Source organism: Leptosomus discolor, chromosome 25 (assembly GCF_034619465.1).
Source record: "Leptosomus discolor isolate bLepDis1 chromosome 25, bLepDis1.hap2, whole genome shotgun sequence".
Lineage (NCBI taxonomy): Eukaryota > Metazoa > Chordata > Aves > Leptosomiformes > Leptosomidae > Leptosomus > Leptosomus discolor.
In genome coordinates, this window is record NC_141415.1 from 3,615,539 (window position 1) to 3,643,353 (window position 27,815).

Below are 27,815 nucleotides of genomic sequence, written 5' to 3' on the forward strand. Positions count from 1 at the left end.
GAGAGGACGGGAGGCCATGTCACACCATGTCACACCATGTCACACCATGTCACACCAAGGCACAGACGTGTGGCAAAGTCACAGCCCCGTGCCCACGATGCGGGAGAGCCGCAGGGTGAGCCAGCATCTCCCGAGGCCGCGGTGGGAGGACAGGAGCCAGCCCTGCCCCATGCCCCGAGCCGAGTCCCTTGCCGGTCCCACGTCACTTGTGGCGTTTTTTCTTCTGTTCCTTGCGCTGCTGAGCCCTCACGTCCTTCTTCAGGCGGCTGTCGACGACCTTGAACTGGCCCTTGACGCCGGGAGGACGGCGCACTCGAGGTCCTACACCTTTCTTAGCCACCAAGTAGGTGACCTGCCGCTTCTCCTTGGCCAGCCCAGCCTTCTTGTAGATCCTGAGGGAGAACAGCGCAAGGTGAGACCAGGAGCCCCCCACCCCGGCCTCATTCCAGCAGTTTGGCTTCGGGATGTATCCACAGATCGAATCCTGTCACTCCTCAGGGCCTCTGTGCGCCAAGATGGGGCTCCCTTACTTGCTCTGCCACCCCTCGGCCTACACCCGGGTCCAGCCCCGCTGGGTGACGTGCAGGAGCCGTCCCCCGGCAGCAGGGACGTGGCACCGCGAACCAGCCCAGCACAACACCAAAGATCGGGATCTCGGCTTGGCCACTCACCGCCGCAGCTGGGCCACCTTCTCCCGCTCCGAGATATCCACCGTGCTCACCACGGCCTCTGCTTTCTTCTTCATCTGCTCCATCTTCTTCAGCATCTGTGGGGACAGCGAGGGTGAGGGACAAGGGGGACAGGAGGAGGGACAGAGCACCCGTCCGGGTCCACAGCCCCACTCACCCGCCGCTTCTTGCGGGCCTTGGCCTCCGCCACCTTCTTGATGGGGCGGGCGTTGATTTCCCGCCAGCGCTGCCGATACGCCTCCACCGTCTGCCGGTCCACGGGGATCTGCTTGCGCCGGTGCTGCTTCTCCTCCTCTGTGAACCACTCGGGCAGCTCCCCCTCATCCTCGTTGAAGGAATATCTGGGGGAGGGGGGGGCGGGGGGGGGGGAAGACTCAGGTGAGTTGTGAGAGGGACATAGGGTCCCCCCACCAATCCATCTGCCACCTCCACGGCCTGTCTCCCGTTGGGACACCGAACGCTGCTCCCTCTCCAGCACCCCCAGCCGCAAGTACCTGTTGAAGGAGTCGTCAATCAGGTCCCGCCTGGCCTTTTTGGAGGTGGCGATGACGGAGCCGAGCGCCAGGCCCTCTGCGTCCAAGACACGGGCTCTTTTCCCTGCAGCACACGGAGAGAGGAAAGCTTGGCCTGTCTGCAAGCAGCCCGAGCCCCAGGGAGCAGCAGGCAGCCCTGCCAGCTCAGAGAAGCACGGTCTGACCTGCCTCCTTGTCCCTAAAGAGGGACTCACGTGGTACCTCTGGGCGCAGACCGCACCCCCCGCTCACCTGGGTTCTCAATGGGCACCACCTCAAAGCCACACGGCTCCACGCGGCCCCGCTTCCTCCCCAGCGGCGTCGGTGGCCTGCAGAGAGCCGTCAGGGCAGGGGGCCTCACCCCCCGGCTCTCCAGGGCTGTGGAGCTGGGGGAGAAGCACACAGACCGCCCCGCTCTCAGCCCTCACCTCTCCTCGTCGCTGCTGCTGTCATCATCGCTGCTCTGCTCACCCGGCGCGTTACCGGCGTCGGGTCCCGGGTCTGCGGCGGGCGGGGGCTCAGCTGGAGCTTCCTCCTGGGGTACCTTCTTCTTCTGCCCTTTCTTCGTTGCTTTGTCTGGGGAAAAGGAACCTCTGAGTGAGAAAGGGTCGAGGCAGCCCCCACGGCAGATCATTCCTCTAGAGACTCAGCTCGTTAACGCTGCCCTAATGCCAGCTCGTCAGCTGAGTAATGACACAGGCTGGAAACAACCTCTGGAGATCTCTGCTCCTGCTGAGAGCAGCAGCCCCATCACGGTTTGACCCAAGGACCCACACCAGGCTGCGGGGCTGTCCCTCTGGGCCCCTCCACAGCCCCCCACGAACCTCTCTGAGACTCGCGCCGTCTTTCAGCCAACATCTGCGACTGCCCCAGCTCCAGGTCCTCATCCGCATCGTCCTCGATGCCGGCGAAGGCGTCCTGGGGAGGAGGAGCAGAGGGTCAGGGGACGCAGGGCACACCCGGGGAGCTGCTGTGGCCGAGGCTGCCCTGTCCTTTCTGCCCCAGTGGGACTCACCTTCCCGAACCACAGGCTGGTCTGCCGTTCCTCCAGCACCGTCTTGTCCTCCAGGGGCACCAGCAGGGGATTCTCCTCTTCCTCCCCTTTCTCCTCCTCTTCCTTCTGCTTAAACTTCACCCTGTGACAAGCAGCAGCAGGATGGGTGCCCCCCAGCCAGGCTGGGCTGTGCCCACGGCTGGACTCTGGAGCTGCCCCCAGGGAAGCCTCTGCCCCCGGAGGCCTCGCTCCGCTCTCACCTCTTGGCGCTCTGCTCTCGCCTTTCCCGCTCCAGCCGGCGCTGACGGGCCTCTATCTCCACCAGCTCCTCGGGGTCCAGCTCGCTGGCCAGGGACACGTCGTCCTCTTCTTCGTGATCCGAGACGTAAATGTCATCGTCGCCAGGCCCGATCTCCAGGAGGGCGTCTGCCGACGCCATGTCCCCCCGCGTCACCTCGTTGAGCAACTGCAATGCAAGCGAGACGAGTCACAGCCACGTGCCCATCGCTGTCCCTCCCCGATGGCTCTGGGGGCCTGGCCTTCCCCTGCCCCCCACACACCGGGGTCCTCTGGATAGTCCGGAGGGAGAACATGCTGGTGTCACCGTCATCGGCGATGGAGACGCCAGGGAGGTCCATCTTCAGCTCCACACGCTCACGCTGCTTCCGCTGATCCTTCAGGATCTTCTTCTTCTTTCTGCAGGAGGCAAAAGGAATGAGGTGACGCTGCCCCCCCCCCCCATCCCCGTCCCCGTGTCTCATCCACCGCCACAGCGGTGCCATCTCCCTCAGCAGCACTGTCATCCCTCCGTGAGAGGTCCCCAACCCCGGGACAAGGGGGACCCACGCCAGCTCGGAGCAGCTGCTTCACCTGCTCGGAGGAGCAGACGACCCCCACCCCCCCAGACCCACAAACCCACCCGCTGTCAACAGAGGGACAAGCTCTGACACCCCACGGCTGGAGCCCCCCCCCGCCCTGTGCTCTGCTGCCCTGGTGCTCCCCCATCTCTCCCCACGTGACAACTTTTCACCTCTTTAACTCCGCCAGCTCCTTGGCCTTCATCTCTGCCAACGCCAGCTCTACTTCCTCCTCTTCCTCTTTCACCACCTCATCAGCTGCAGCTCTCGGAGACGTCTTCTTCTCCTTCTCTTCCTCTTTGCCCTCCTCCTCTTCACCAGAGCTCAGGCTGCCAAAAGGAAGGAGCTCACACCCCCTCTCCTGGCGGCAGGCCCATCCCGCCGCCTTGGCGCCCCGGGGCAGCCCTGTTGCTCTTACTTGATATCCAGCTCCTTCGCCTGCTCTTTCAGCTTTTTGGCCAAGAAACGCCGCAGTTTTGTCCTCCAGTTCAGCAGGGCTCTGGGCGGGAAGGCCGACCGTTAGAGACACCCACCAGGCCCGATATAACACCCCGTCCCAGTCCCTCCCAGTACCTGAGCTCTTTGCGACCCAGCACACGGATGTCCTTGCAGCACTGACGCAGCTCCTCCGTGGTGGAACTGTGATTCTCCAGCTCACTGTCCCCCAGCGTGATCTGGACAGAGCAGAGGGAAAGGGCTGCCAGGCCTGAGCCCCAGCTCCTGCCCTGCCTCACCTCCCAGGAGCAGGAACAGGAACGGGGCTGCTGCTGGGGCACCTGCCTCCCCCTTTTCATCGCTCTGCGCTCCTGGGGACGTCCCAGGGGTCCCCAAGGCTCCCCTCGCTTCATGCACTCACCTCGTTGGCCTTGGAGAGGAAGTCCACGGGGTTGGGAGCCTTGAGGAAGTCCATCAGGGTGAAGCGGTGGTAGAGGGTCGTGTCGCCGTCAGCGTAGCCTTCTGCCTGCAGGAGGAAAGAGCTGTGTGAGGTGAGGCAGGGCACAGCCAGGAGCTGTGAGCTCAGGCAGGGCACAGCCAGGGGCTGTGAGCTCAGGCAGGGCGCAGCCAGGAGCTGTGAGCTCAGGCAGGGCACAGCCAGGAGCTGTGAGCTCAGGCAGGGCGCAGCCAGGAGCTGTGAGCTCAGGCAGGGCGCAGCCAGGGGCTGTGAGCTCAGGCAGGGCGCAGCCAGGAGCTGTGAGCTCAGGCAGGGCACAGCCAGGGGCTGTGAGCTCAGGCAGGGCACAGCCAGGGGCTGTGAGCTCAGGCAGGGCGCAGACAGGGGCTGTGAGCTCAGGCAGGGCGCAGACAGGGGCTGTGAACTCAGGCAGGGCGCAGCCAGGAGCTGTGAGCTCAGGCAGGGCACAGCCAGGAGCTGTGAGCTCAGGCAGGGCACAGACAGGGGCTGTGAGCTCAGGCAGGGCACAGCCAGGAGCTGTGAGCTCAGGCAGGGCGCAGACAGGGGCTGTGAACTCAGGCAGGGCACAGAGAGGAGCTGTGAGCTCAGGCAGGGCACAGCCAGGAGCTGTGAGCTCAGGCAGGGCACAGCCAGGAGCTGTGAGCTCAGGCAGGGCGCAGACAGGGGCTGTGAACTCAGGCAGGGCACAGAGAGGAGCTGTGAGCTCAGGCAGGGCACAGCCAGGGGCTGTGAACTCAGGCAGGGCACAGAGAGGAGCTGTGAGCTCAGGCAGGGCACAGACAGGGGCTGTGAGCTCAGGCAGGGCACAGCCAGGAGCTGTGAGCTCAGGCAGGGCACAGCCAGGGGCTGTGAGCTCAGCCAGGGCACAGCCAGGGGCTGTGAGCTCAGGCAGTGAGCAGACAGGAGCTGTGAGGTGAGGCAGGGCACAGCCAGGAGCTGTGAGCTCAGGCAGGGCACAGCCAGGAGCTGTGAGCTCAGGCAGGGCACAGCCAGGGGCTGTGAGCTCAGGCAGTGAGCAGACAGGAGCTGTGAGGTGAGGCAGGGCACAGCCAGGAGCTGTGAGCTCAGGCAGGGCACAGCCAGGAGCTGTGAGCTCAGGCAGGGCGCAGACAGGGGCTGTGAGCTCAGGCAGGGCACAGCCAGGAGCTGTGAGCTCAGGCAGGGCACAGCCAGGAGCTGTGAGCTCAGGCAGGGCGCAGACAGGGGCTGTGAGCTCAGGCAGGGCACAGCCAGGAGCTGTGAGCTCAGGCAGGGCACAGCCAGGAGCTGTGAGCTCAGGCAGGGCGCAGACAGGAGCTGTGAGCTCAGGCAGGGCACAGACAGGGGCTGTGAGCTCAGGCAGGGCACAGACAAGCAGCTTCAACCACCCCCAAAGGACGACTGTCACGTAACTCATGTTTGGCTGCAGCTTTCACCTACGGGCGCCCACACAACCTAGGGATGAAGGCAAGTTACCAGCCCCAACCTGCCAGCTCCCCCCGCAGACACAGAGAGGTGACAATGACAGAAGTTTGTGTCAGCTCCCTGCGCAGCTGACGCCACCTGACATGGCCATTAGTGTTCTGTGTCCTAAGGACACCTCACAGAGACGCAAACCCAACAGACAACCGTGGTAGGGAAGGTTTGACCGATCCATCCCTAGCCTCACAACTTGTATCGCTGTTTCCCTGTCACTGCACCACCTTCTAAGGCTGTAAAACCTCCCCAAAACAGACTCTTCCACCACTTCGCACCCCCAGACCTACCCTTTTCCTAAACAAATCTGCTTATTACAATCTTTTTGGCTCCAATCCCCAGTTTCATTTGTGTGTGTTTGGCCGTACTCATACCTTTGGCTTCTTTTTGCTGACCAGCTCACTAACAGACTTAGTCTGAACCTCCACCTCCTTGAAAGCGTATTTTGGGTCAAAAAACTTGCTGTCGATTTTGTCTGGAGCTTGATAACCTGGGAGGGAGGAACCAGAGCGGTCAGTGGGTTTTTCCCAGCCCCGTTCCAGCGGGTTTTTCCCAGCCCCGTTCCAGCGGCTGCAGGTCCCCCCAGCAGCTCACCCTGGCACACCACAAAGATCTCAGCGGACTCATTGCGGGAGGCTTGGGGCTTGGTGGCCTGGACCTTTTGGAAGAACTGCTGGAAGATCCAGAGGAGCGGCTGGTAGTCCCGGGAACGAAACACCTTGGTGATGAACCAGCCGCCTTTGCAGAGGAATTCGCAGGCCAGTTTCAGGGCCATGAGAGTCAGGTTGGCTGGAGCAGGGGAGAAGAGCAGTCAGCACTGGTCACCACCCCCACTGCCCAGCTCCCTGCCCCACAGTGCTGCCGCCCTGCCCTGTGGGGGTACGGGACGTGCCTGCCCTCGTACCCTCCCCCCAGACCCTGCCAGGCCACATGGCAGCCCCGGGCCCGGGCCCCACCTTGGGAATAGGCGTCGTGCACCCAGCTGGCCCCCACGTTGGGTGCTCCATCGTTCAGCACCACGTCCACCTTCCACGTCTGCAGCTCCTTGCGCAGGGCCTGAGGGACGGGGACACCCGTTGGTCTCACCAAGCCCTCGGCAGGAACCAGCCCCGTCAGCTCAGCTCAGCCCCCTGCCTCCACCCCACCCCCGGGCAACCCCCAGCTGAGCAGGTGACACCCACTCCCATCGCAGACCGACCTGCTGGGACCCAGACTGGCACGTGATGCCCGAGGAAGAGGAGAAAGGTTTGTACCTGGCGGCACTTCTCAGTGGTGATGTCCTCCTGCAGCGTCACCACGTTAGGAATAGGCTTGATGGGAACCAAATCTACCCCTGAGATAAGGAAGAGACACAAACGCCTCAAAACTGGGCTCCAGCCCATCCCATGTGCCTTCCCCACCCACCCTCTCCTCCCACCAGGATCCCCAATCCAGGATCCTCAATCCAGGATCCCCTTTCTTTGGCCCCATCCAGGGACTGTGGTGGAGGTCCCAGCCCCCAGCCCGCTCCTGCCAGGTCCCATCACTCACCAATGATCAAACTGGAAACCGGCATGAATTTGGAAGCCACCTGCAGCCTGGAAAGAACAGAGAGGAAGGAAGCTACAGCAGGATCCTAGGAGAGCCCACAGCCTTGAACTGCTAGGGATCTGGGATCAGCTTTGGCATCGAGGGCAGAAACACAACAACAGAAAATACACGAGCCACTTCGACACAATGTCCCGGGACAGCTGGTGGCACTGGGCTGTGACCCGGGGCCCTGACACCACTCACCACCCGCCAGGGGCCGCACACAGGTCCAGCAGTGCCCGAGCCTTCTGCAGGAACTGGAACTTCCTATTGAGCTGGAGAAGCTTGAAGGAGGAGCGGGAACGAAAGCCTGTAGGAGGAGAGCCGCGGGTTATGGGTCACCGAGGTTACCGGGGCTGCAGCCCCCCCTGCCCCGCAGCGAGCCGGCAGGCCCCTCACCCGTCTCCTTGGCGAGGTGGTAGAACTTGTCCCGCCGGCTCTTGCCCAATTTGCTCTTCTTGCCCATGGTGGTGCCGGGCGGGCCCCCCCGCGGGGCCGGGACCCGCTCTCAGCCGCCGGCCTGCGGGAGACAGACGGGGTGAGCTCGGGGCGGAGGGGAGGGACGGCCCCGTGTCCCCCTGCGACCTCCCCAGGCAAACCCCAGCGCCCCCTCGGCGCTCCCCCGCTACCCCCGTCCCCCCAAGGCCTACCCGCACCCCGGTGCCCCCGCCAGGCGCAGCCCGGCCCCGCGGCCCCCCGAACCTCCCGAACTACCGCGGCCCGGGGGCCCCTCAGCCCCAGTCCCTCCCTCCCCCAGGACAGGCCGCGGCCGCTGCCGCTGCCCCAGGCGCACACACACGAACACGATCCCGATCCCGATCCCGATCCCGGTCCCGATCCCGCCGCCGCCGCGTGCCCACACCACCGTCCCAGCGTGCCCCGCGCAACCCGATTAACTTCCGCTTCCGCTCGCCCTCGCCGCCATCTTGGGAGTGGCGCGTCCCCGCCGCCGCGGCCAGGCGGGCTGCCGCAGGCGGAAGAAGGGACACGGTAACAAAGTCCCCTCGGGGGCGCGTCCGCGGCCTGTCCCGACACCTCAAGTCGCTGTGATACCTACAAATCACCTTTGACCGTACCAAGATGGCGACAAGGCCCCAACCAGAGGGAAAGCCTTTGGCGCATGCGCACTTTGCGGCCGGGGGGAAGGCCCCCGGTGTGGGTGCGCGGTGTTTGGTTCCTGTGTGGCGGCGGGGAGAGGAAGTGACGTACCACGGGCAGCGGAAGGAGGGCGGCGGCCATCTTTAGTGCCGGCAGTGAGCGGCGCCGGGGTCCCGATGCCGGCGGAGAAGATGGCGGTGGACGGGCCCGAGCAGGTGCGGGCGGGCCGGAGCGGGCCGGGCCGGAGCGGGGCGCGGCCCTGGCCGCGGGGTGCTGGGGGGGGGGGCGCCGTGCTGCCGCGGGGCTCTGCCGGGACCGGGTCTGGTCGGGGCCTGGCAGGCGCCGTGACTCGGCGGGTCTCGCTTCAGCCTCGCCGGGAGGGTGGGGGCTGACGGGGGCCCGGGGTGGGCCTTGGGGGCTGCGGGGGGAGGCTTCGGGAGGGGGTGGGGAGGAGGGGGAAGGGGTGTGTGGGTGGCGATGGGATCGGGAGCCTGGGGGCTGCTGTGGGGCACCGGCCCGGGGGGACCGGAGGGGGAAAGGGGGACCGGAGGGGGAAAGGGGGACCGGAGGGGGAAAGGGGGACCGGAGGGGCGTCACGGAGACTGCCCGAGGGGAGAGCGGGTTCTCGAGGCTCCGAGCGGACCAGGCGGCCCGTGGGGCTGAGGCCGGTGCTGCTGAGCTCTGCTCTCTCCTCAGATGGAGATGGATGACGGGAAGGGCGGCACCGGGCTGCGGCAGTACTACCTGTCCAAGATCGAGGAGTTGCAGGTGAGCCGGTCCTGGCTGTGCAGGAGGGGCCCGGCTGGCCGGCCCCCGGGCGCTGTGGGGTCAGCCGGGGCTGTGGGGGCTGTGGGGGCTGTGGGGCCGTGTCCCTCCCTCCCCCTGCGCTTGCCTTAAGAGCCCCCGGGGCTTTTCCTGCGCTGCAGGTGCCCTGTTCTGGAGGAGGCAGTGCCCCGGGCTGGTACCTACGAGCAAGACCCAACCTTTGGGTGGTGGGGGTGTGTGAGCTGAGGCTCAGTGCTGCTGGGTGGGGGTGAGGGGTTCCCCAGGTCTTGGCAGTGGGGTTTGGCTGGTCGTGTCCTGCTGGGAAGGGCTGTCCCTGCCTCGAGACAAAGGCCGTGGTGCTGGTGCTGGGTTGCTGTGAGCGCTGCACGGGGCGCTGAGGCCTCAGCAGAGATTTTTTTTTTTTTTCCCCAACAGCTCATTGTGAACGAGAAGAGCCAGAACCTGCGGCGCCTGCAAGCCCAGAGGAACGAGCTGAACGCTAAGGGTACGGCTCAGCTTCCCTCCTCTTCCTCACCCGGGGCTCTGGGGCTGGCCCTGCCTGGCGGGCTGACGGCTCCTGGCCCAGTTGCCAGCCGCTGTGGGAAGTGCTGCCCCTCTGTCTCGGGCAGGGGGTCAGGGCACAGGTGCTTGTGGCTGATGCCTCCCTCTGTGCAGTGCGCCTGCTGCGGGAGGAGCTGCAGCTGCTGCAGGAGCAGGGCTCCTACGTGGGAGAAGTGGTGAGAGCCATGGACAAGAAGAAAGTGCTCGTCAAGGTATGAGGCTGAGCTGTCCCGAGGGTGAGGGGGGCTGGGGCAGAGCAGGGGTGAGCGGGGTGGGGTGCGACAGACCCTCCTTTTGACCCCGTGGGGGGTTGGAGCAAGCGTGAGCGTGAGCTCTGGGGGGGGTGGAACACCTTAAAGACACAAAGCGAGAGTTCTTGCTCCCCAGGAGCGCGTGGTGGCAGCTCACCCGGGCCCAAACCCTGCCCAGGCTTGTGGGAGGCAGCGGACTTGGGGCTTCCCCGGGGGCAGGAGGGGCCGCAGGGTGTTTGGCGGGGGTTGAGCTCTCCGGCTCCTTCCTCCCGCTCCGCGCAGCCGGGGTGGACGTCGGGCACGGCACGGGGGGCTTCTGGGGGAATGAACTCAGGGGTGGCAACTGCTGCCTTCCAGGTGCACCCGGAGGGAAAGTTTGTGGTGGACGTGGACAAGAACATCGATATTAACGACGTGAGTGTCCTGGGGCCGTGGGGGGGGGAACGTGACCGCTCCCGCCGGGCAGCCCGGAGCTGCCTGCTGCCTGCCCCCCCACCCCACAGGGGTGCTGAGCCCCCCTCTTGGCTCTCGCTGCAGGTGACCCCGAACTGCCGCGTGGCCCTGCGCAACGACAGCTACACGCTGCACAAGATCCTGCCCAACAAGGTGGACCCTCTCGTGTCTCTGATGATGGTGGAGAAGGTCCCAGATTCCACTTACGAGATGATCGGGGGCTTGGACAAGCAGATCAAGGAGATCAAGGAAGTGATCGAGCTGCCCGTCAAGCACCCGGAGCTTTTTGAGGCGCTGGGGATCGCCCAGCCCAAGGCAAGGGCTGCTGCTGTGGGGCTGTGGTGGGAGTCAGCGTTCGGGGGGGCTCTGCGGTGCTGCCTGGGTCACCCCTGGGGGTGTCCCTGTGTCTCCTGTCAGGGGGTGGCCGCCCCTGCCGGCACGGGTGGCGTGCTGAGGTGTCCCCGTGGCTGTTGCAGGGTGTGCTGCTCTACGGACCCCCCGGCACAGGCAAGACCTTGCTGGCCAGGGCCGTGGCCCACCACACCGACTGCACCTTCATCCGCGTCTCGGGCTCCGAGCTGGTGCAGAAGTTCATTGGCGAAGGTAAAGGGGTGCGGGGGGAGGCGGCTGCGTGCGCCCGAGCCCCAGCGAGGCCCCCGGGGGGGGGGGGGGGGGGGGCGGCCTCAGCCCCGGCCCCTCCTGCGGCGCCCGGGGCGGGTGGCGGCGCTGAGCTGCGCGTGGTGCCGGGGCTCAGCCCCTCCCTGCTCCCCGCAGGCGCCCGCATGGTGCGGGAGCTGTTCGTGATGGCGCGGGAACACGCTCCCTCCATCATCTTCATGGATGAGATCGACTCCATCGGCTCCTCCCGCCTGGAGGGGGGCTCGGGGGGGGACAGCGAGGTGCAGCGCACGATGCTGGAGCTCCTCAACCAGCTCGACGGCTTTGAGGCCACCAAGAACATCAAGGTAGGAGGCCGCTGCCTCTGCCTGGGGACCGTCCTGCTGGCCCGGGGGGCCCGGGGGGGTGAGGGGGGCTGTCTCCCCGTACGGGCGGCTGTCTCCCCGTGCAGGTGATCATGGCCACGAACCGCATCGACATCCTGGACTCGGCTCTGCTGCGCCCCGGCCGCATCGACAGGAAGATCGAGTTCCCCCCTCCCAACGAGGAGGTAGGTGGGGTGCCCCACGGCGCGGCCCCTGCTCTCCCTTGGGCCCCTGCTGTCCTGTTCCTCTCCCTGGGGGGGCGGGGGATCGTGTTGTCCCCAGCCTTGTCCGGGAGCGATTCCTGCGTCCTGCAGCCTCGCTCTGCGGCTGCTCCCCTCCAGGCCCGCCTGGACATCCTCAAGATCCACTCCCGGAAGATGAACCTGACGCGGGGCATCAACCTGCGCAAGATCGCGGAGCTGATGCCGGGGGCGTCGGGCGCCGAAGTGAAGGTGAGCCCCGGGGGGTGGGGTGGGGGGGCTGGGGGGGCCCCGGGGCTGGCAGAGCAGGGGGGGTGACGGGTGACATCCCTGTCCCTCGCAGGGGGTGTGCACAGAAGCCGGCATGTACGCGCTGAGGGAGCGGCGGGTGCACGTCACGCAGGAAGATTTTGAAATGGCTGTGGCCAAGGTAAGTGCGGGCGGGGGAGGCACAGCGGGGGGTTCCTCCACGTCACCTCCTTGTCGTGGGGACACAACCCGTCCTGGGTGGCTCTGCCAGCACCTGGGAGCTTGAAGGGCGTCAGCTCTGGGGACAAACCACCGTGCTAAGGGGGTTGTCCCTGCGTGAGTGACAGGGATGAGGGCAACAGGGACCTTTCCTTGGAGGTGGAGAGCGGAAGCTTCGTATTGGGGGTGGTTTGGGGGTTATTAGCACCCAAGGGGGGGGGGCTGCGTGCTGGGAACCGTCTCCTCCTCCCTGCCCAGGTGATGCAGAAGGACAGCGAGAAGAACATGTCCATCAAGAAGCTGTGGAAGTAACGGTGAGGCGCTCCTTGGGCTGCCTTGTCTCTAATAAAGTGCTGCTATGGCCGTGCCTGGGCGCTGATTTGGGGAAAGGGGGGGCTGCAGGACTCCAGCACACACACATACACGCACACACGGAGCTGCTGCTAACTGGTTTTATTAGAAAATATCCAAAATAGACAAAAAAAACGGTTACACAAGAGGCAGAGCAGGCACCCCTGAGCCGTACACCCTGGGAATGTGGAAGTGCCCCCCTCCCCTCTGCCCGGAGGAGGCAGAGCTGGCCGGGCCCAGGAGCCTGCGGGCAGGGGGCCACCAGGGTTAAGGCACTTCTGTGGGTCCCAGCGGGTGGTGGCACCGTCCCCTCAGCCCCAGCGGTGTGGTCCCCTTCCCTCCCCAGTATCTCCAGTTCTCTTGGTGCCCTGGTGGTGCTCAGAGCCCCGGTGCCCCCGCTGCCCCCAGGCACCTCAGGGCAGAGCGACCCCCTCCGCCCTCCTGAGACCTCCTATCGCAAGATGAGTCACTAATTACATAAATCAGCGGCGGGGCAGGGTGGAATAATCAACTGATTGTCAAAAACTGAACGCTAAAAAACTTGATTACGTATAAAAAGAGCAGTTTGGGCCGAGCCAGCCCTCTGAGAATCCCAAGAACCACTGCATAGATCGAGGCGATGAGTGCAGGAAGAGGAACTCAATATATTAATCAAATACAAACCCACTGTACAAAATGTTTGCCTTTTTTTTTTTTTTTTTTTTTTCCTTTTTTCTTTTTTATAAAACCTGTTCACAAAAATAGTGCAAAACGTCGGGCACCAGCGAGGGGGTGGGGGAGGCTGGCGTTTGGAATGACAAAACTTTGGTTGAAGAGGGGCAGGGCCGGGCCTGCCTTTGCTGCGGCAGCTGGGCTGAGGGAGGGCAGGCAGCGCCGCCCTGGCGGCCACGGGCAGCTTTTCCCTGCTGGGCAGCAATTCCAGGAGGGCTTTTGGCCAGGGGAGGGTTGGACGTTCAGTGCTACGGGGGGCAGGAGGCAGAAGCAGGAGGCGTTAACGCAGCGGAAGGGCTGCAGCGGGGTTTTGGGGGGGGAACCGGGGGGGCCCTCCGCTGTGCTCTGCCTGGGGCTAGAGCTTCCCGGGAGCCCAGGGGGGCGAGGGGCTCCGAATCCCTCCAGGCACGTAGGGTTTGTGCAAGTGCTGTATTTGATTCCAGTAAGAAGTACCGTGCGGCTCAGGCAGCAGGGAGAGGGGAAGGAGCTCCCGAGCCCCCGCCGGCCCCTTAGGTGAGGCGGATCCCGAGCACTTGTTCCAGTTCCTGCCGACGCTGCTGGACCTGGAGGAGACGGGGGCGGGAGGCAGTCAGGCAGGGAGAGGGGCAGCCCCAGGGAATCCCCTGCTGCCATCCCGACCCCCCCCACCCCCCCGCAGCCCCCCCCCAGCATGGCCTGGAGCCCACCTTGGCGAAGATGTGTCTGCCCACAGCCTCCTGCGCCCAGGGCTGCTGGTAGAACTCGGCTCGCCGCTCCTCCTCGGGGTTCCCGATCACGTCCGTTATGATCTGAGCAAAAGGCGGGGTCAGGGGCACACGGGGTGAGCGCCAGGGCCGGACCTTCCCCCAGCCCCTTGCTCTGCTCAGCCCCCAGGGTTTTACCTTGAGGTCCCTCCTCTGGGATTTGATCCATTCCTGGATGAAATCCTGAGGGTTGTTGCTGAAGCTCAGCATGAAATCGCGCTGCGTCTTCAGCTGGTTGATGGATTCGATGGTCTCGTGAATCTGGGAGAGGACAAGGGGTGAGATGGGGATGACGAGGGGTGAAATGAAGCGGTCCTGTCCCCCCCAAAACAGGCCATGGCTGCCACCAAGCTCCCCCCCAGCGCTGCGGTGCAGCCCTGAAGTGCCACCCCGCTGCCGCCCCGCTGCGGGGACAGGGCTGCCCCCCTCGCGGGGGTCCCCGCACCTTGGCATCCAGGGAGGCGATCTCCTGCTGGTTGGTGGTGGAAGCCAGGAAGTTGCTCATCTGAGCTTTCAGGGGATCGTCCACCTCTACGTCGATGTCGTAGCAGGCCGTCTTCTTCTGGTCATTGGGGTCCACGCTGGGAGGAAAACAGGGCGTTGGAGGCCGGGGGGGTCCTCAGCCTCCACCCTGCTAGAGGGGTGGGTCAGCTCCCTCACAGCCACACCAGTACCCCACCGACTGCCCCCAAAAGCCCCCAAATCTGTTTGGCTGATTCTCCCTTTTCCAAGTGACTTGTGCTCGCTGCTGCTTTGGGCTGGAGACTTCACAGCCCCTCGCAGGCACTGCCCTCCCCCCTCCTGCACCCCGCCGGGGAGGTACCCTGCCCCTCCACCCCCCCCCAGAGCCCACCAGCCCCAGGGAACGCTGCCCAGCGCACCCCTCCACCGCTACCTGATGGTGTGGTTGATGATGATGGGGTCTGGGTGCTGCAGGAGCCCCGCCAGCTTCATGGGGATCTCGGAGAAGCGCATGCGGACGCAGTTAAAGATCTGGGGAGGGGGCAAAGCAAAGCGTTTGCTGCCCGTGGCAGGGCCTCCTTCCACCCGCCGCAGAAAGGGCCAGGTAGGAGGCAGGGGGGGAATCACCCAGCCCTGGTTTGTGCGTGGCAAGCTGATGGAGGCAAGGCAGAGCCTGGGGAAGGGGCATAAATTGAGACCGGGCAGCCTGAAGGGCCTGTGGTGAGCGAGAAAAGATGCTTTTTCTGGCCGTACTGGGGGTGGGAAGGGTGTTCTCCTCCCAGCAAAGCGTGCTGGTGGCGCGGGGCGAGGGCTGACCTGGCGGAAGTAGCGGTTGCAGTTGATGTACTCCTTCTCGTGACTGTCCTGCAGCTTGTTGTGCTTGATGTAGAGCCAGAGGGCCTGCATGATGCTGGCGCGGGTCTGGGTGTGCACCCCGAGCAGGCGAGCCAGGCGAGGGTCCAGTTTGTACTGTGGGGGCTGCGGGGACACGCGGGATTGAAGGGGGTCGGTCTGACCCTTGGAAGGGTCCCTCCTCTGAGCACAGTGCCCCACACAGCCCCTCTGGCACCACAGGCCGTGGGGTCCGTGCCTGGAGCTCTCTGGGCTCCTTTCTATCCCCGCAGCCCCCCAGCGGCCTCATACAAGGCCCTGCCCCAGCCCAGGCCCATTTACCCCCACCTTGGGCTGCCCCACAGATGGGCTGGGCTGCCCCACAGATGGGCTGGGCTGCCCCACAGATGGGCTGGGCTGCAGGACGGGCAGAAGGGCACAGCCAGCACCCGTGTGGCCCCAGGGCCCCCACCTGGTGATCCAGCATGAGCAGCAGAGTGCATTTCACATTGACGTCGCCCGGACGTTTCACTTGGAAGCCGTCGGTCTCCTGGGTTGTGGGCAGCCGGTGCCACTAGGAGAGAGCAAGGGGACACGGGTCAGCTCCGGGGTCACGACAAGCCACCTGCTCACAGGCTGCGTGCCTGCAGCCAGGAGCAGAGAGCGCCGGCGCTCGGGCTCTGCGCAGGGGTCTGGCAGAGGCAGCCAGCCGGGATCCCACCCCTGGCAGTCTGACCCCAGCGGGCTTCAGCTGAGAGCTCGCCCCATCCAACGGGTACAGCCTGATGGGCACCAGCCCAGAGGCCGATGGGAGTTTGGACGGGCCGGGGGAGTTACAGCCCTGAGCACTTGACGCCAAGGGCTCAGACAACTCCTGGAGTCAACGTGGGATCAATCCTGCCTCAGCCATCACAGGGGACGCGCATCAGAGCTGCTCGCAAGCCACCCGGCACGTGAAGGGGATTCATCCCCACCACAGAAGGCACCACCACGTTAACAAGCGTTTTCTGGTGGGGAAAAGCGTGAGCTGGGTGCAGGGAAAGCCTGCTCCAGGCAGGAGCACCCAAAAAAGGTCTGATCCCACTCACAGACAGTGCTTAATCTCCTCGAGGACCCTGCAGCTAGGCAGCAGGCTGAGGGGCAACAGGGCAGACCCTTCTTCCCAGCCGGCACCGGGATGTACAGATGAGCCTTTCTGCGGCATCATCACCCGTGCTGGGCCTTGCTTTTGCAAGTCTGCGGGACCCAGCGCCGCCCAAGCTGCCTCTCAGAGCCACGTCCTCACTGCAGCCCAACACCCCCCTGCTCGAGCCGCAGGCCCGAGGGTGCCAGGAGCCACCACAGCGGCCACCAGGGAAGAAAACACAGCTGGAAACTTGAGCGTGGAAAGCGCGGCAGCGTGGTGCCCCGAGGGGGGCCTGGCACCGCCCCCCGGCGCCCAAAAGCACCTTTGCTCAGTCCCCTCTGGCAGCGGGACAGGCGCTGGGCTGCGGAGCTGAGCACCCGCAGGGTACAGGGCAGGACCGCCACCAGCGCCCGGGGCGCGGAGCCGGCCCCGCAGCGCAGCCGGGAGCCTCCCGTCTCACCTCCACCAGGTGGTTGTCGGGCCCGTACAGCTCCTTGTCCAGCTCGATGACGAGGCTCTTGAAAAAGGAGGAGAACTTCCTCTTCTGCTTGCTCGGCTGCAGAACAGAGCGGGAGAGGCTTGGCCTGATGTCAGCAGCTAGAGAGGGCCCCGGCCCAAACACCACCTCCAGCACCCAGCGAGCACAGGGCCGTACCCACCCCAGCCAAGCTCTCAGGACAGAGCACCCGTGCTCCTCCCACCACCACTTCACCCCTGCCCGTCTCCTTACGTCCTCCAGCAGTTTGCCCTCCACGCGCAGCTCCCAGGAGGCCACGCGCTCACCACCCTCCCCTTCTTCTTTGCCCGGGGTGAACGTGTTGGAGATGTAAATCCTCAGCTTGCGCTTTTGCTGTGGAACAGGAGAACAGAAAGGGGGGATGCTTGGAGTGAGAGGGTGACTGCCAGCACCCACAGCACGCACCCACCTCGTAGCCCCCCCACTCTATCGGGCTGCTCGCCCTCCCGGCCAGCCAGGGCGGTCACGCACCGTCAGTGGTTTCTTAATGGCCTCCTGAATCTCCATCCTCTTCCGAGCGATGGTTTGGTCCAGCTTGCGCTCAAAGGCGAGGAGGTCCATGTAGGCCTGAGATTCTGGGACCAGTTCCCGGATCTGTCAAACAGAAACGATCCGTTCCTTGCGTACTGGGATGGATGGGGCTGCATCCCCCCACCCCAGCCCCAGCAACGCTACTGGTGCTGGGCTGACGCACCGAGGAGTCACTAAGTGACGAGTTCAGCACGACAAGGCCCGTTTCTCATTTTAAACAAAGACCAGAACCCTGCAAAGCTCTCCCCAAATCAGAGCTGTGCCGCAGACCTCACTGCAGAGCCTGTCCCTGTGCCCAGCAGCCTGCCGTAACGCAACCCTGGCTTGTCCAGAGGGACCCCCAGGAGAGGATTAGGGTCCTCCTGGGGTCTTGACTCCAAGCCACTGCCGCTCCTCGCTTGCCCAAAGTCCTGCTTGTCCAACTTGTGCACGCTCCAAACCTCTCCCCCACCCCAGAGGATGAGACCGAAACCTTCCAGGTTGGTTTGGGACTGAGCAGAAGTGACCAGCAGGCAGGGTGTGGCGCAGTGAGATCCTCCTCCCCGCAGGGACCTCATCACCCAGCTGCCCTGGGAAGGCAGCACGGATGCACCACCCCCCTCCAGCAGCTCAGCTCCTTCCCCACACACCGAGGCGGCACTCACCCTCTGCGGCAGGACCTTGTCAGCCATCTTCCTCCTTTTCACCCTGCAAAAAGCACAGAGATAGGCAAAAAAACCCCCCCAAAACCACCACTGCAGCTCTCACAGGACATCTTGCTGCCTGCCCAGTGGGAGGCTGCTGCATGCTCGGGCAGCAGCGGATTTCAGGGGACGCTGCCGAGTCCTGCTCAGACGTCAGGAGCCTGGTGGCTCTTTTGGCCCCATCCAGGCCACGAACGGGGCCAGGCTCCAGGGAGGGGAGTCCCGGCGGCAGTGCCAGCGGCTGTGCCACGTGGATGGCTCAGTCTGAGCCAGGTGTGGAGGCTCCTGCTGCAGTGAACAGGTCTGGGGGAGCAGGTCCCCTTTCGGGGCTGCTCCGTGGGACGGGGACTTGCAAGAGGGGAGCGAAGAAAGCCTGTAAGAGCATCGAGACCACGAGACCTCAGACCAGCGCTGGAAAGTAAACGAGTAAGAAAACACACCCCTGTGGGCGAGCCAAGATGACTGCAGGGAGAAGGTGTGGGACACCTAGAGCCTATTGACAGGGAATGAAATCCAGTCCCGGGGTTTGCTTCGCTGCTGCCACTTGCTAAAGGTGCTGCAGGGCAGGAGCAAGGAGAAGGTGGGTACAAGGCAGAACTGCAGCGAGGCAGGTACGCCCCTGTCTGCGGGACAGTGCTCCCGAGTTTCTCTGGAAGGGCCCACCGTGTTCTCCCCCGGCGCTACAAACCAAAGCCCAGGTCTGTAGGAGTCCAGGAGCTCCCTTAAAAACAGCTTCAACCAAACTACCCTTACCACGGTGGAGCTGAACCCACCGCGGGGAGAGGAAGCAGAGGGACCTCTAGAGCCGCAGCCTCGCTCAGAGCCATTTTAGCTCTCTCCAGGCTTGTAGTACCCTGTGAGACCACAGGGCCCCGGGCTCTCCTCCCCTCCCGCAGGCTGCAGACTCCCGGCCCCCCATCAGCCCGAGCCCACCCCGATGCCCCGTTAAATTCACGCTCAGTGCCTGGATACGCAGGGAAACACTCTCCTCCCGCTCTGCCGCACGCGTAAGAGACGGGGCAGAGTCCAGCAGGCGAAGGGAAGTCCCTCTCCCTCGGCAGCAGGTGAAACAGCCGGGCAGCAACCGGGGGTGTCCGTGCTGCCATCACGGGGTGCCCCACGGCTGCTCGAGCAGGAGGACACGTCAGGAGAGCAGCCCGAGGTAAGAGGGGGGTGAGAGCCCTTCTCTGAGCTCTTCTTGCCGGATTAAACGCTTCCCGCCCCGCAGGGTTTGGGCACCCCATTAGCAGCTGGCAGTTCCCGATCCCTTGCTCTGCAGCCAGCTGGGAGCAAGGATGCTCGACCGGCCGACCACAGCTGACCCCACACAGCCAGCCCCCGGGAAGGATGTCCTCGCTCGGTGACGAGCTGCCCCTCATCCTTCATCCCCAGCTGGCTCCGGAGCGCCCAAGGGATGCGCAGTCACTGCGCAGGGGCTGCAGTGCCCTGCAGGAGGATTACGGAGCCAACCGAGCTGTCGGCCGCCAGCCTGCCACGCCGCCAGGGCAGCGAACAGGACCCCCAGTATCCATTAGGACCAGGGGATCCTGCCCTGAGAAACAGCCTCCAGGAATCAGGGAGCCCTCATGGAAAACCGAAATGCAGCAAAGCGATTATCAGTGCTGTAAACAAGCGAGGAGCTGCTGGCAGAGCCCCACGGCTCGACGAGAGCAGCCCCAACAAACAGCCCTCCTGAGACCACAGCGCCGGGGAGCGTCTCTACAACCTGCCACCCTCGTCCCCACCCACGCCTGTGCCTGCCAGAGCCAGCACGAACCCCCGTGAGAAGGGGAAAGACCCTGAGGAGCTGGTGCTGGGGCCTCTGGCAAGTACAAACACATGCAGAGAGGCTTTTCGGTTGCTGGCACGGAGATGAGAGCGTGGGGAAGCTTTGAGCCCAGCGATCTCTGTTCCCCACCATCGCAAAACATCCCAGCCCTGAGCTCCAGCAGGTTTCCCTCCACCAGCGGTGCCAGCCGGGGGCAGCCCGCAGGCACGCTGTGCTGGCTCCTGCCCCGCTGCAGGCACCTCACCCCTCTGCAGCAGGGCAGGGAGCTGCTGGTTTCTGCAGCAAAGCGCAACTGGGACCCAGTACATCAAACCACCTGCCTCCAACCCGTGCAGGGCCCAGCCCAGAGCAGGAGGGTGCCGGCTCCTTACCCTCTCCTCTGGGTGGCCAGCGGTGGCTGTGCCTGGGGGGTCAGCAAGCGCTTCCTGAAGGGGTCCATCATCGACTGCGGCAGGCCGGGTCTCATCGGGGAGGCTGCTCCATAGGGGGGGGCTCCCGGTGGTCCCACCTGCAGCCCGGCCATGGGCATCCTGCTGCCAGGCGGCATCCCTGGGCGCTGGGAAGAGAAGGGGGAGAGCGTGCGTTAAACACCGCCCTGCAAGGGGGGGGGCTGACCTTTGCCGGGGACCAGCAGACACCTTCTGCCCTCTTGCTTCTTCCCTGGGCGAGATTTCTGAGGCTGCACCCTGCTCTGCAGCGCGGGCAAGGGAGAGGGCAGGGAAAGGGGGAAGGACATCAAGAGCTGCAGCTTTCCTGGCTGCAGGAAGAGTGATGGGAAAGCAGAACCGGGCTGAGCAGAAGCTCCTGCCCGCAGGGGAAGCTCAGCCTGCCAACCGGCACGGGGCCGGAGCCGTGCGTGGCCCTGAGCCACCGCCACGCAGCAGGAGACGTCGGACTTGGAGCGTCACGAGGCCTCGTGACAAAGGTCACGGCCTGCAAAGCCTTCACCCTGGGGACACGACGGGCGGTGCCGTGGGCTCCTCTCCGGAAAGCAGCGGCGCTGGCAGGCGCGATGCCTGGGAGGGGAGCGGGGCGATCCCACCTCCCAACAGCACTGGTCACCGGGCCAGCAGGCAGGAAGGAAGCAGAGCTCCTGGGCAAAGGGGATGGAGGCAAGAGCTCACCCCCTGCCAGCGTGCCAGCTCCCAGCCTTTCCCCGCCAGGGACCCAGAAAGGGCATTTACGAGCCACGACACAACACCTAACGACTCCTGCGAGGGGTCCCAACCTAGGGCAGCACCCACAGCCCCTCTGCAGCCCCCCCGAGCAGAGCAGGTGCCACCAGGTCTGCACCCCACGTGTCCCCCCGGGGCCCTCGACAATCAGTCACGGTACCCCACGACCTGCCGGCCGCCCCGGCGCGCTCCAGCCTGCTTCACTGGCGGTCCAAGCCAACGGCCTCCCTGGATCCTTTAATCCTCACGCTCCCCGCTGCCAAGACGTGAGGCTGGGAGAGCCACCAAGCCAGCAGAACAACATTTCTCCCCTGCCGCAGGCTCCTCGACATGCCAGGACACCCCCCACAACCCCCCTCCCACCGCCCTGCTGGGGCACATGGCCGTGTCACGGAAGACAGCTAATGAAGCCACCTCGTTATCCCCAAGGAGCCCAGCAAGGCACCACCACGAGCTGATGAGCTTATCTGCACACAGGCACTAATTTCAGCGCAAAACCTGGCGTGGGAGCGCTTGGAGCACAAGACCACCGCTGCAGCCTGCCTGTTCCCTGCAGCTTTTACAGGCAGGCTCGGAGTCACGGTGGGGGGGTTCGTCTGATGGCAACTGGAGCCAAAACACACTCACCTCCTCCCCAAAAAAGCTGGTAAATGCAAAAGCAAGAGCTTGGAGTTGCTTCTGCTCCAGAGCCCAAGGCCACAGGTGTCTCTGCAAGGGGGAGATCCCAAAAACATACCGAGAGCTGCGTGGAGAAGCACGCTGCATCTGGGAAGGTCAAGCAGCAGCGGGCCACAGGACTAGTGCTGCACGTGGAAGTTCAAAAACCACGCACACGAGGCGCAGGCTGAGCCCATTACACAACCAAACGCTGTCTCCACCTTTGCTCAGCCTTCCTTTGAAGCAGCTCGTCCAGAGCCTGGGCTCGCTAGCCTGCCCTTGCCCCAAGGCAGGAGCCTGTTTCTTCCTCCTAACAGCCCCCAGATGTTTCTCTCCTTTTGATCAGCCACATTTGCGCAACTCCTCGTGACAAGCACGACTGCGCCGGCGCTGCCAAGAGCCGACCACGGCCAGCAACACCTCCTCTTTTGCCAAAAATCACAAGGCAAGAACCCAGTTTTTCTGGGTTTATCAAGAAATCTTCCGTGGCAGGGCTGGGAGGAGAAGCAGCACCAAGATCCACACCCTTTGCAAAATGAAGAGACACAGGTACTGAGTGAACGCTGTTTACGAGTACAGCGTGGCTACGGGAGGGCTGTGCTCCTATAACCGTGCTGACTCACCTGCAAGGGCTTCTGGAGGCAGATAAGCCGTGAGAACAAGTTGTGAAACTTTTAATCAGAAATCCAGGAACCCCAAGAAAAGCTGTGCGGTGCCAAGGCTGCAAGCAGTCACCTGCAGCTCCCTACGGCCACCAGGAGCGTGAAGACAGACGGCTTTCGGGGAAACCCCTGTCCCTGGGTGCTTCTCCAGCCCACACGGGAGACACTGATCAGCGCCACAGGGAAACTGCTGTGAGGGTCAGGGAGGTTCCCTAAACGATAATGCACAACAATCCAACACCTTCCCCACACATGCTGATGGGGGAACGCTGTCAGCAGCTTGCTTGGACTCAGAGGCGAGGTAGCCACGACCAGCTCCCGTCCCTCAGCCAGGGCACCGACCATGCCCCGAGGTCTCTCCTACCTCCCTCTGCCACTCCATGGGTCACATTTCTGATCTATCCCTGAAATGAGAGATTTAGAGGCTGTCTGAAGTCAGCTGAGAGCGCCTTTAACAGCTCCACATCCTCGTACAAGGTCTCCTGCGTTGTCCATCTGCTCTTCGGAGGGCGAGAGACCGCTTGGTTGCAAGAAAAGGAGACAATTCTGTCAGCAGGGAGAGGTTCAGCACAAGGATGAACAGATCTGTCATCCTTAAGACTCTCACGTCACCTCCACAAACATCTGAGAACCATCAGCCACAGTTAAACTGCCAGGGGAGCAAGTTCCAGCCCACCAGGGACCTGCATCTGATCACTTGGACAAGCAAAAAAGGGAAAGCAGAATCCTCCATGCGGATGGTTTCCTCTCCACCCCCCCCCCCCGAGTTTACCCTCAAGATTTGCAAATTGCTAACAGAGAAGCCTCTCAGCAAAGCAGGGCCAGCCTCTGCCTTCTGTTCAACCAGCAACTGCATCCCTGTCCGGGGGGACGGCAGCCCCCTCGCCTCCTGACGAAGGCCGCAGGCTCCCAAGACTCAACTCCCACCAGCACGGCACAGCCACAAAGCAGCAGGACAGCTCCAGCCTTGGAAACGAGCGGGAGGCAAGAGGGCTTAAATTCGGGAAATTTTATTAGATCAGCTCAAACCAAGACCTTCCTTAGCTCCTTCCTGTCCAATGTCCCTTGTCCCTCTGTCCACCCCTCTTTACCCAGAGCAGCGCTGCTGCCCCATCCCCGCCGGGTCCTGCCTCGTCCTCCCCTCCCTGCCCCGCTGCGCCTGCCAGTGGGGCGGACAAAGGGCAAACCTTGCAAGCTCAGCTCCGAGGAACAAGCTGGACCTTGTCCAGCCTCCCCCTGCGGAGAGCGAGCGGAGCCGTTTGGAAAGGGGACAGAAAACAGCTTGTTTCTGCTCCCTGCCAAAGCCGAGGGAACGGACGGGGCCGGCTGCGGTTTAGCGGTTCATCCCAGGTCAGCGCGCAGGCCACTGGCGTTTGGGGAGCTCTGCTGGGAGTCAGCTTCGGCTGAATCCAACGGGAGGCTGGAAGGCTTCCCGATGGATGTTCATTGGCATGACAGGAGCCTCCCCGCCTGCCAAAAGCCCCTTCTTGAGGGAGGGCAGGCCAGAAATCAGAGGCTGGTGGCAAAAAGGAGAAACAAGGGGAGTAAGAAATTGCAGGATGGGTCTGCAAGAAGCAGCTGGGCTGGAGAGCGAGCTTGAAGAAAAGCAGCAGTTCACAAAACAGCTCGAGAGCCTCTCTTCATCTCCCAAGACCGCGGCTCTTCCCTGCATCTCCCCAAGTCGGGGGAAAGGCTCTTCCTGACGCACGTCCCGTTTTGCTCCGTCCAGAAAGGCGTGATCCAACTTTGTACATACTAACAGCCATGGAGCGAGAGCCCACATGCATCCTCGCCCGGGGCTTTGGGAGCAGAGCCCTGGACAGGCGCCAGGCGACGACAGCTCTTCCTGCAAGTTCCTCCCCGCGTGCCTGGACGGCATTAGGGCAGATGCAGAAGCAAACCCTGTTCAAGCAGGATTTGAGCTCCACACCAGGCTGGGCTCAAGGAGAGCTTGGCTGCCTAAAGCCACCACTCGACCCCGGGCTTTGCATGGATCAGGACCAAGTGAGCCCACACCCCAAAAGGGTGCTTTCCCCCCTGCTTTGTTCTTTCTTATCTGTGAGCAAATCCCTCTTGGGAGGGTGCCAGGAAGAGCCTGGGTTCGTGTTGGCAGAGATCATCATCCAGGAGGCGGTGTGCTGATCGAGGTGCCGTTGCACGCTGCAAGCTCTCACGCAGAACCTCGCTCCCAGCAAGCCCCCAAACTGCCCCAACGCAGCTAGTCACGCTTGGAAGAGCTGCCATATTTTGATACAGGAGGAGCTCCAGGAATCAGATCACTTCTCAGCTAAAAACTGTAGACAAGGAAGTAGTAAATCAAAGGGAGAAGGGCAAAGCAACAGGCAAAGATACCGAGCAGATTTAGGACATGTGCTGGCAACGTTTCAAGCACCAGCGGAGATGTCTGGGTCCAGACAACCGTGCACGTCTGAGGCCTCACATCTGAAGCCGCAGATGTTACAGGTCGGAGAAAGGAAAAGTCACGGGGATTCAAACACGGGCATTAACGCAAGCAGGAACAAAGGTGTTGGGTTCCTGCCTGAGAGAGAAACTCTGGCAGCTGCTAACACAGCGTGGAGGCACCCACGGGAAGAGCAGAGATAGACGCCTGACATAAACCACTGCCTTTGGCGCTGCTGCAGTGCTCAACTGCCCAGGGAACGGCTCCGAGAGCTCCCGAGAAGGTCCTGTGGAGGAAGAATAAGGGCCTTCAACAGCAAGTTGTGGAGATGTTGCCCACCTAGAACTTCACTGTCAGTTTCCCCGGGAGAAACAAAGGGTGCCGTAGCCTCAGTTGTTGCCTTCCTCCCTCTTGCTCCAAGAGGACAGCGTTCATCTGCTTTGTATCACTTAAATTAACTCGAGGCTCAGTCTGTGATGAAACCCGCGTGGAAACCATCTCCCTTGGGAAGGGTGGGGTCACTCAGCCCAAGCAGCATCACAGCTTTCCATGTAGCCTTCTGGTACAGCTCCAGCCCTGGCTGTTGTCCCCAGGTCCCCTTCCAGCCAATCCCAATCACACAATGAGCAAGAACACTGTTTTCCTCTGCTCCCAAGAAGACTGGGCGTGTATCTCTGCCGTGCTCCACTACACCCTCTCCAACATGTCCAGGCCAGCCCGTCTTTCACGTGGCTCCACACCAGCAATAATCCACACTTCTCCGTCCCAGCTGCCTGCGTGGGTTTCTCCATGAAGCACGACTCCACTTTCCTTCACGCTGCTGCCTCCCCAGGGACGGGATCACCGAGCTGTAGCTGCTTTCAGGGTGAGGAGGTGCTCAGACTGCAGCAGCAGGCCCACACACACCAGGCTCTTTCTCCCCAGCAACTGCCATGAAACCCTTTTAACGGGGCACCTAACGACTCACCGCTTTTTGCCACCTCTGTGCACCGGCGAAGCACGGGCACGGGGTAACTTTGAGGCTGGAGCGCTGCTTTGCACAGTCCCATCTCCACCACACCGAGCCAAGCCCGCTCCCTGCCACCATGTCAATCTGATAACTTGGGGAAAAAACCTCTCCTAAGCCCAAAACCAGCACCTGAACAAACAGAAGAAAAGCTCCGTCGCGCTGTATTTACCCCGGCCAGCACAGCCTGGATGCCGGGGGCTGGGACTCGGCCTTGGCATCCGTCTGCCAGCAACCAGCACAGGGACTGGGATGGGGGCTCTGCCCACAGACCCACCACCCAGCAGCCTGACAGCTCAGCTGATCCTCCTCCTCCTCCTAGAAAAACCCTTTTCTTGGTGCTCCAGGCACGGCACCGGCACCTGGCTGCTCTGGAAACATCAGTTCCCGAAAGAGTCCCAGACTGGTCCCAAAAGGAACTGCCAAAGGGAGTCATCATCTTGAATTCCCTGCTTGAGCCGCCAGTAAATAACCAGCAGGCATGCAAGGATGTCAAAAGGACGAGCATATGTTTAATAATCCAGTGATTAAAGAGCCCCTAAGCGCTTGCTGGGGTGGATGAGGCCTGTTGTGTCTGCTAGTGCCCCAGTAATTGCTGTTCCTGAAGCCAGGGCATAACGGAGCAGAGCAGTCCTGCGGCTACGGCGGGGATGGCCACTGGGAGGGGAGGGGCTGCTCTCCCAGCCCGAGAACTGCAAAACAAAGGGCAGACCCTCCGGATCGCACCCGCTCTCCCCTCCCACGCGCAGGCAGCCCTGCCAGCGAGCTGCCAGCCAGATGCAGCTCACGGCCAGCCCCGGGGCTCCCCCGGCCCCGCCGACCCCACCTGCACCGGCCTCCCAGGGCCAGACGCCGCAGTGACGTACGCTCGGTGGACACCACCCGACGCCGGCCGTGTGCTCCCAACACCTGCCACCATCACGGCGTCAGGGCCGGGAACGGGGGGGGGGAAAAAGCAAGTGTTAGTCTGTTTACCCACAGCGGCGAGCGGCTCCCGGCTGTTCCCGTCAGGTTGCGGCTTCCCGACGGGATTTTGCAACCTGCAAGGTCAGGGCAAAGCCACCGAGCACCCGCTCGGCCCAAACCACCTCTGAGTGGAGTTACCCTCGCTTCACGCTCAGAGCAGCCTTGCTGTGCCATCTCAGCTCTCAGTGCTGGGCTTTTCGGTGTTTTTAAGGCTACAGGAAGGGGGGGGGGGGAAAGTTGTTTCCTCATCTTGTATTAATGAAGCTTGCAAGCTGGAAACTCCCTCGGCTCGATTTATTTCTCAAGTTTTAATTCATGCAAATAAGGCGGCAGCTCCGGAGGAGGCGATCAGCGGCAGATGAGAACGTGTTGCACAACTGGGCTCCTCCATTTCAAGCCTGCCTGGAAGAGTATGCTCTACACCAAAAACCTAACAACCAAAATAATCACCCTGTGCCTAAGACCAAACCAACAAGCTGTGTGTGCAAGGAGGAGGCAGGAATGGAGTGTAGGTCAGAATATAGTTCTTACAAGAGATGTCCAGGCTGGAAAAGGAGTGATTTCTTTTGCTTTTTGAGGGCTGCTCCCTGTTCAGATTTACTTTCCCCCAACATTAGCAAGCGCCCGCTCTCCTCGTCCACCACTTCACCACCTCCTCGGCTTCTTCTGGACGATGCGCGCCCCCAGCCCAAAGGGTTACCCCCACCTTGGCCAAAGACGCAAATAAACGGGTTCCGAGGCAGCTCCGCGCTACGGGAAATGGCTGCGGAGCCGGAGCCGGGCGCTTGGCCTCTGCCGGGAGCAGCTCACGCCTCCTCCGCTCCGGCCCCCGGCGGGGTCTCACCGGGTAACGGGGCCGGACACGCCGGCGGGACCGCGGCTGCGGCGGAGGGGACGTGCTCGGCGACGCTGCCTTAACTTTTACCGGGGGTTTCTGAAAGGGTGGAAAGCGAGAGGGGGGCGAGACGGAGCGCGTGGGGGCATCCTCACTAAAAAGGGCTGGAAAACGTTCCCGGGGATCCAAGCCCGGGGTACCGGGGGAGGCCGGGCTCCTGGGCGCGGGGTGAGTTCGGGAGCTGGCGGAGGCCCGGAGCCGCTGCCCCGGCCCGCCGCGGGCCCCGACGAGCGGGGAAGGCCCCAACGGCCGGTCCAGCGCCCGCCACCCCCGGGCGGCGGGGCCCTGAGGGGGCCTCCGCGCTCCCCCTCCCCCCCCGCCTCACACCGCCCCCCCTCCCCATCCCGAACCCGCCTCACCTGGTACTGCGCGGCGGCCGGGCCCATGGGGCGGTAGCCCGGAGCGGCGGCAGCGGCCGGAGCGGGGCTGGGGCCCCGCAGGATGGCGGGGCCGGGCCCCGGGGGCGGCGGGGCGGCGGCGGGGGGCAGCGGGCTGAGCGGGAAGGCGCCGCGGCCGGCCATGGCGGGGGGGGGGAGGGGGC

At 63.5% G+C, this 27,815-nt stretch overlaps 3 protein-coding genes across 7 annotated transcripts; 1 reads left to right on the forward strand and 2 right to left on the reverse strand.

Annotated features, from left to right (window-relative positions):
* Positions 1-40: 40 nt before the first annotated feature.
* On the reverse strand, positions 41-7,473 carry FTSJ3 (FtsJ RNA 2'-O-methyltransferase 3). The gene is made up of 21 exons (XM_086477871.1): positions 7,389-7,473; positions 7,194-7,299; positions 6,951-6,997; positions 6,674-6,753; positions 6,377-6,476; positions 6,015-6,209; positions 5,795-5,910; positions 3,909-4,013; positions 3,626-3,726; positions 3,471-3,551; positions 3,226-3,381; positions 2,756-2,891; positions 2,456-2,661; positions 2,217-2,337; positions 2,026-2,119; positions 1,630-1,777; positions 1,454-1,530; positions 1,184-1,286; positions 847-1,030; positions 672-766; positions 41-392 (listed from the first exon to the last, which is right to left on the reverse strand). The coding sequence occupies exons 1-21, from the start codon at positions 7,453-7,455 to the stop codon at positions 203-205; spliced, it is 2,508 nt and encodes an 835-aa protein (XP_086333997.1). The 5' UTR covers positions 7,456-7,473; the 3' UTR covers positions 41-202.
* A 762-nt stretch (positions 7,474-8,235) lies between these two features.
* On the forward strand, positions 8,236-12,135 carry PSMC5 (proteasome 26S subunit, ATPase 5). 3 transcript variants are annotated; one of them, XM_086478073.1, is made up of 12 exons: positions 8,236-8,302; positions 8,784-8,855; positions 9,288-9,357; positions 9,528-9,625; positions 10,022-10,078; positions 10,202-10,432; positions 10,594-10,720; positions 10,892-11,082; positions 11,187-11,285; positions 11,442-11,552; positions 11,644-11,730; positions 12,027-12,135. In XM_086478073.1, exons 1-12 carry the CDS (start codon positions 8,264-8,266, stop codon positions 12,078-12,080), a joined length of 1,236 nt encoding a protein of 411 aa, XP_086334199.1. In that variant the 5' UTR covers positions 8,236-8,263; the 3' UTR covers positions 12,081-12,135. The 3 variants fall into 3 exon arrangements, with proteins under 3 accessions (XP_086334199.1, XP_086334197.1, XP_086334198.1); XM_086478071.1 differs by having other exon boundaries at positions 10,022-10,432; XM_086478072.1 differs by lacking the exon at positions 12,027-12,135 and having other exon boundaries at positions 11,644-11,941.
* Positions 12,136-12,981: 846 nt separating this feature from the next.
* Positions 12,982-27,795, reverse strand: SMARCD2 (SWI/SNF related BAF chromatin remodeling complex subunit D2). Of its 3 annotated transcripts, XM_086478070.1 has the most exons (14): positions 27,764-27,795; positions 27,634-27,700; positions 19,884-20,068; positions 17,685-17,727; positions 16,981-17,103; positions 16,723-16,842; positions 16,453-16,548; positions 15,339-15,440; positions 14,852-15,013; positions 14,469-14,566; positions 14,019-14,154; positions 13,712-13,834; positions 13,517-13,618; positions 12,982-13,393 (listed from the first exon to the last, which is right to left on the reverse strand). In XM_086478070.1, exons 1-14 carry the CDS (start codon positions 27,793-27,795, stop codon positions 13,340-13,342), a joined length of 1,443 nt encoding a protein of 480 aa, XP_086334196.1. In that variant the 3' UTR covers positions 12,982-13,339. The 3 variants fall into 3 exon arrangements, with proteins under 3 accessions (XP_086334196.1, XP_086334194.1, XP_086334195.1); XM_086478068.1 differs by having other exon boundaries at positions 27,634-27,795; XM_086478069.1 differs by having other exon boundaries at positions 27,625-27,795.
* Positions 27,796-27,815: the final 20 nt, after the last annotated feature.

Excerpts from the sequence above, each read along its gene's own strand:
- FTSJ3 (XM_086477871.1), bottom strand. The coding sequence starts at position 7,455 with ATGGGCAAGAAGAGCAAATTGGGCAAGAGCCGGCGGGACAAGTTCTAC. Across the intron at positions 6,754-6,950 it reads GGTTTCCAGTTTGATCATTG|GGGTAGATTTGGTTCCCATC; the intron begins GTGAGTGATGGG and ends TCCTTATCTCAG. Across the intron at positions 3,382-3,470 it reads GCGAAGGAGCTGGATATCAA|CCTGAGCTCTGGTGAAGAGG; the intron begins GTAAGAGCAACA and ends TCCTTTTGGCAG.
- PSMC5 (XM_086478071.1), top strand. The coding sequence starts at position 8,264 with ATGCCGGCGGAGAAGATGGCGGTGGACGGGCCCGAGCAG. Across the intron at positions 10,721-10,891 it reads GCAGAAGTTCATTGGCGAAG|GCGCCCGCATGGTGCGGGAG; the intron begins GTAAAGGGGTGC and ends TGCTCCCCGCAG. Across the intron at positions 11,286-11,441 it reads TCCCCCCTCCCAACGAGGAG|GCCCGCCTGGACATCCTCAA; the intron begins GTAGGTGGGGTG and ends GCTCCCCTCCAG.
- SMARCD2 (XM_086478069.1), bottom strand. The coding sequence starts at position 27,795 with ATGGCCGGCCGCGGCGCCTTCCCGCTCAGCCCGCTGCCCCCCGCCGCC. Across the intron at positions 15,014-15,338 it reads TGCTCATGCTGGATCACCAG|CCCCCACAGTACAAACTGGA; the intron begins GTGGGGGCCCTG and ends GTGTCCCCGCAG. Across the intron at positions 13,835-14,018 it reads TCGCCTCCCTGGATGCCAAG|ATTCACGAGACCATCGAATC; the intron begins GTGCGGGGACCC and ends GTCCTCTCCCAG.